Source organism: Protobothrops mucrosquamatus, unplaced genomic scaffold (genome assembly GCF_001527695.2).
Source record: "Protobothrops mucrosquamatus isolate PMUCROS unplaced genomic scaffold, P.Mucros_1.0 scaffold826, whole genome shotgun sequence".
Lineage (NCBI taxonomy): Eukaryota > Metazoa > Chordata > Lepidosauria > Squamata > Viperidae > Protobothrops > Protobothrops mucrosquamatus.
In genome coordinates this window covers 243,422-246,856 of record NW_015387086.1, presented here as the reverse complement: position 1 = coordinate 246,856, position 3,435 = coordinate 243,422, and the positions used below count along the sequence as shown (strand labels likewise).

The 3,435-nt window shown below is 45.7% G+C and overlaps 1 protein-coding gene across 1 annotated transcript in view; it reads right to left on the bottom strand.

Moving 5' to 3' along the window:
- Positions 1 to 2,641, bottom strand: part of LOC107290103 (acyl-coenzyme A thioesterase 1) — a 6,749-nt gene extending 4,108 nt beyond the window's left edge. The window contains exons 1-2 of the mRNA XM_015818953.2: positions 2,146 to 2,641; positions 1,002 to 1,204 (exon numbers count right to left, since the gene is read on the bottom strand). Of these exons, the coding sequence (XP_015674439.2) occupies positions 1,002 to 1,204; positions 2,146 to 2,608 (666 nt within the window). The 5' untranslated portion in view covers positions 2,609 to 2,641. The remainder of the gene's footprint in view (positions 1 to 1,001; positions 1,205 to 2,145) is intronic.
- Between the last annotated feature and the right edge of the window lie 794 nt (positions 2,642 to 3,435).

The window sequence follows — 3,435 nt, the reverse complement described above, 5'->3', positions numbered from 1 at the left end:
TCATGGAGGCCAAGAACTCCCGAGCCACCGCTGACGTTTCGCCCGCCGATGGCAGGTTGAGATCCCCCATAACTATAAGTCTAGGGGTCTCAACCGCCACCCCGGCTATCACGTCAGCCAGCTCAGGCAGGGCCGTTATATATTTATATATTGGAAGTTCTGATTTAGAGAACACTATTTTATTTATTTAGAAATTTATTTGCCACTCATCTCGTGTCCAACGACTCTGGATGGCCTACAGCATAAAAACATTTAAATCATCAGATATAAAAGCAGGTAAAATAACACAAGATAGCGCAGGAGGAAGCCAGATACACAGGAGCAGGGGAGGGGGGATTACCTTTTAATTAGTCAACTACCCCCAGCATGAAGCTCCCCCATTGGGTCCCTACATCATTTGGCAGAGCCATGTCTTAAGGCTCTTATGAAAAGTCAGGAGGAGGAATAACTTAGTTGTTAATCAAAATGATTGCTAAGTGAAACCTGTTGTCTTATGATCTTACTTCAGTTTTCCTTTGCTTTATAAAACTGCAAAGGTCATAAATGCCAGGATTAATTGCTTTTTCATCACCATAGTAACTGCAAATGGTTGCTAAATGTATCAGTCATTAAACAAGGACTTCTTGAAAATGTATTTATTTACTGGTTGGATTATCTAGGACAGACCTGGCCATTTTACAGTCCATGGGCCATCCTTTTACTGTCCCAATTGGCAATAGCAGGACAGCAGGTGGGGTGGTAATGGGGGATATGTGGGTGGTGATCCTTCACAACAGTCCCAGTTTCTCCTTATGGCCCCTTGGGAAAATTAATTGCCCATCTCTGATCTAGGATAACATGGCAGTATACACAGTACTCCCTGCTCCAATTTTCCCTTTGACAGTCATCTTCTCTGGGGTCAGAGCTGAGTCTGACCCCAGTTGATTGAATACATTTCTGCAGCTAAAAAACTGAGATCTCAGCTAAATCTTTTTGCAAAGGCCATGAATATAACAACCTACCACTGGGTGTTTTAGCATATAATTGACAGCTTCTTCAAAGTACTCCAGATGAAATTCCTTCATGTCCTTAGGAAGATCTTCATACCCATAATAGGCCAAAGCTAATACGGCAAAGCCATGGTTGGCCATCAGACATGCTGAACTTTCTGGAATCCCTCCTCCAGTTCCAGGTATCTGAATGATACCTGGAAAGGGGCCTTTACCTGCCAGAGATATAAAATAGAGCAGTTGTTTTTAGTTATATTTCTTAAGAACTTAGCATATTTTAAATAAAGTCCTGCATCAAAGATAAAGCAAAAAAAAAATATACATGGCTTTATTCATACAATCTGCCAAGCTACCACATGGTTTTTTGTTTTCGCTTATTCTGTCACATGAAGCTAGTCACTGTGGTTTGGAAATCAGAATCTATGGCTAAGCATGTAATGAAACCTAGTCAGTAGTAGTTAATAATCCTCTATTAAATCACCCATTTAATACAGAGAACATAAAGGCTGGGTGTGCAGAATGCATTGCCTGTGTCTAAATTACAGATCTCAGGTCCAATATAATTATGGTGTATTCCACTGATCTTATTTTCAGAAATCATAGAGCCAATTTGCTGTAGAGGTTGAAGACACCAGAGTACTAACTGGGGGACTCTGTTTTCTAAGCCTCTCTTGGGAACACAGCCAGCTTGGTGACCTCGGGCCAGTCACTCTCTCTCAACCCTAGGAAGAAGGCAAAAGAAGCCATTTCCAACAATGGTGTCCAGAAACTGCAGGGATTAGTCCAGGGCCACGCAATCACTTAGAGCTAAAATTGGCTTGAAGGCATACTAAAAATAGTAATTACGCCTAATTCAATTTTATTTACGGAATTCATATAACACACTAGGATAAAATATGGTTGCATTCAGGTTGTGATTTAGTATGTTCTGTAAACATTGGGTAAATATATGAACATTAATCACAACCAGACTGAGTTTGCACAACGCACAGAATCGCAACAGGTTCAGCAGGTCTGATTACTTATAGCTCAATTCAAGGTGACTGTGAAAAGCCCAAAACCGCTGAAATCGCTCTTGAAATCGCTCTTGACTGATCCTGCGAGACATGAGTGTATTAACAGGGTGATTTTCTTCAGGAAGGGCCCTGCTGTTTACCGGGAGGCTGGAACAGAGTGGCCCGGATGCTCCCGTCCCGCACCGGGATTCTCTTCACCCCGTCGCCCAGGAATCTCCGCTCGTGGGAGCCCTTGGCCAAGAGGCCACCCGGCAGAGACGCTCCCTGCCTTTCCAACACCTCCAGCTCCAGGCGAAAGGGCACCTCGACGTCGCGCTTCACCAGGCGCCGGAGGGGCTTTAGCGGCTGCAGCGCCCACAGCAGCCCCATCGGCTCCAAACCGGAGAAGGTCCCGCCCTCGAGCGCCGGCGAGCGCTGCAGATCCAGGCGGCCCTCGCCGTCTGCTCGGTAGAAGGCGCGCGACTCGAAGCGCTCGCTTCTCTCATCCTCCAGCGAGGCGCGGAGGCCGACCTCCTGCTCGGGCCGGAGCCCTTCCACCGAGATGGCCAGCGGCTGATCGAAGAGGCTGTGGTCGGGGGGAGAAAAGCTGAGGCGAGGCTCCATGAGACAAGCCGAGACGGAAAAGCGGGCTCGCTGGTCCCGCCGGCTCCACCGACCGCCGCAATTCACAATGGAAGTCTTTCGCAGGCAGTGACTCAAGCAGATCCGTAACATCCTGCTCGTTAGGAAGGGCACGCCCGTTGCCACCGCGACTCCCAGGCTAAATTAATTTACCCCTCTGAATTTCTGTACCAAGCAAAGCAAGACTGAGCTGCCGATCGAGTTTTCACTGCCCTAGCTCGGAGACAAGCCTGGTCTCGCTTCTTCCGCGTTGTACTCTGACTCCTCCTCTCGCGTTCTTCGGATTTGGTAATTTGGGGAATCGGAGTCCGACCTCAAAACGTTTCCTTTATATCTTTCTTTTTCTTTGACTTCTTCTTTGTTGATCTATAATTGTAATCATATATTAAAAACACTGACAATATTGTAGTTTCAGGATAGGAAACTCTACTATTTTTTTGCTGAAGCTGATCCACGGGTAGGCAACCTTGGCNCCAGAATTCCTGAGCCAGTCCTAAAAGAGCCAAGGTTGCCTACCCCTGGCATAGTCAGAATGAACAAATGGACGGGAATGAGATATTATTTCTTTCGGTCTTAGACAAATTTAGTTGCAGAGAAGTTCCACTGAACTTCCTGGACTTCACTGCTATATAGATATGCAATAATATTGTTCTGGCACACTCAGATAAGTGTATTTTAGAATAGACCAGCCGTGTTTTAAAAATCTTTAGAACTTGCAATACAACTCAGCAATTGATCTACACCAGTGCTTCTGAACTTTTAAGATGTGTGGACTTCAATTCCCAGTATTAATGTAAGTACAGCTTATA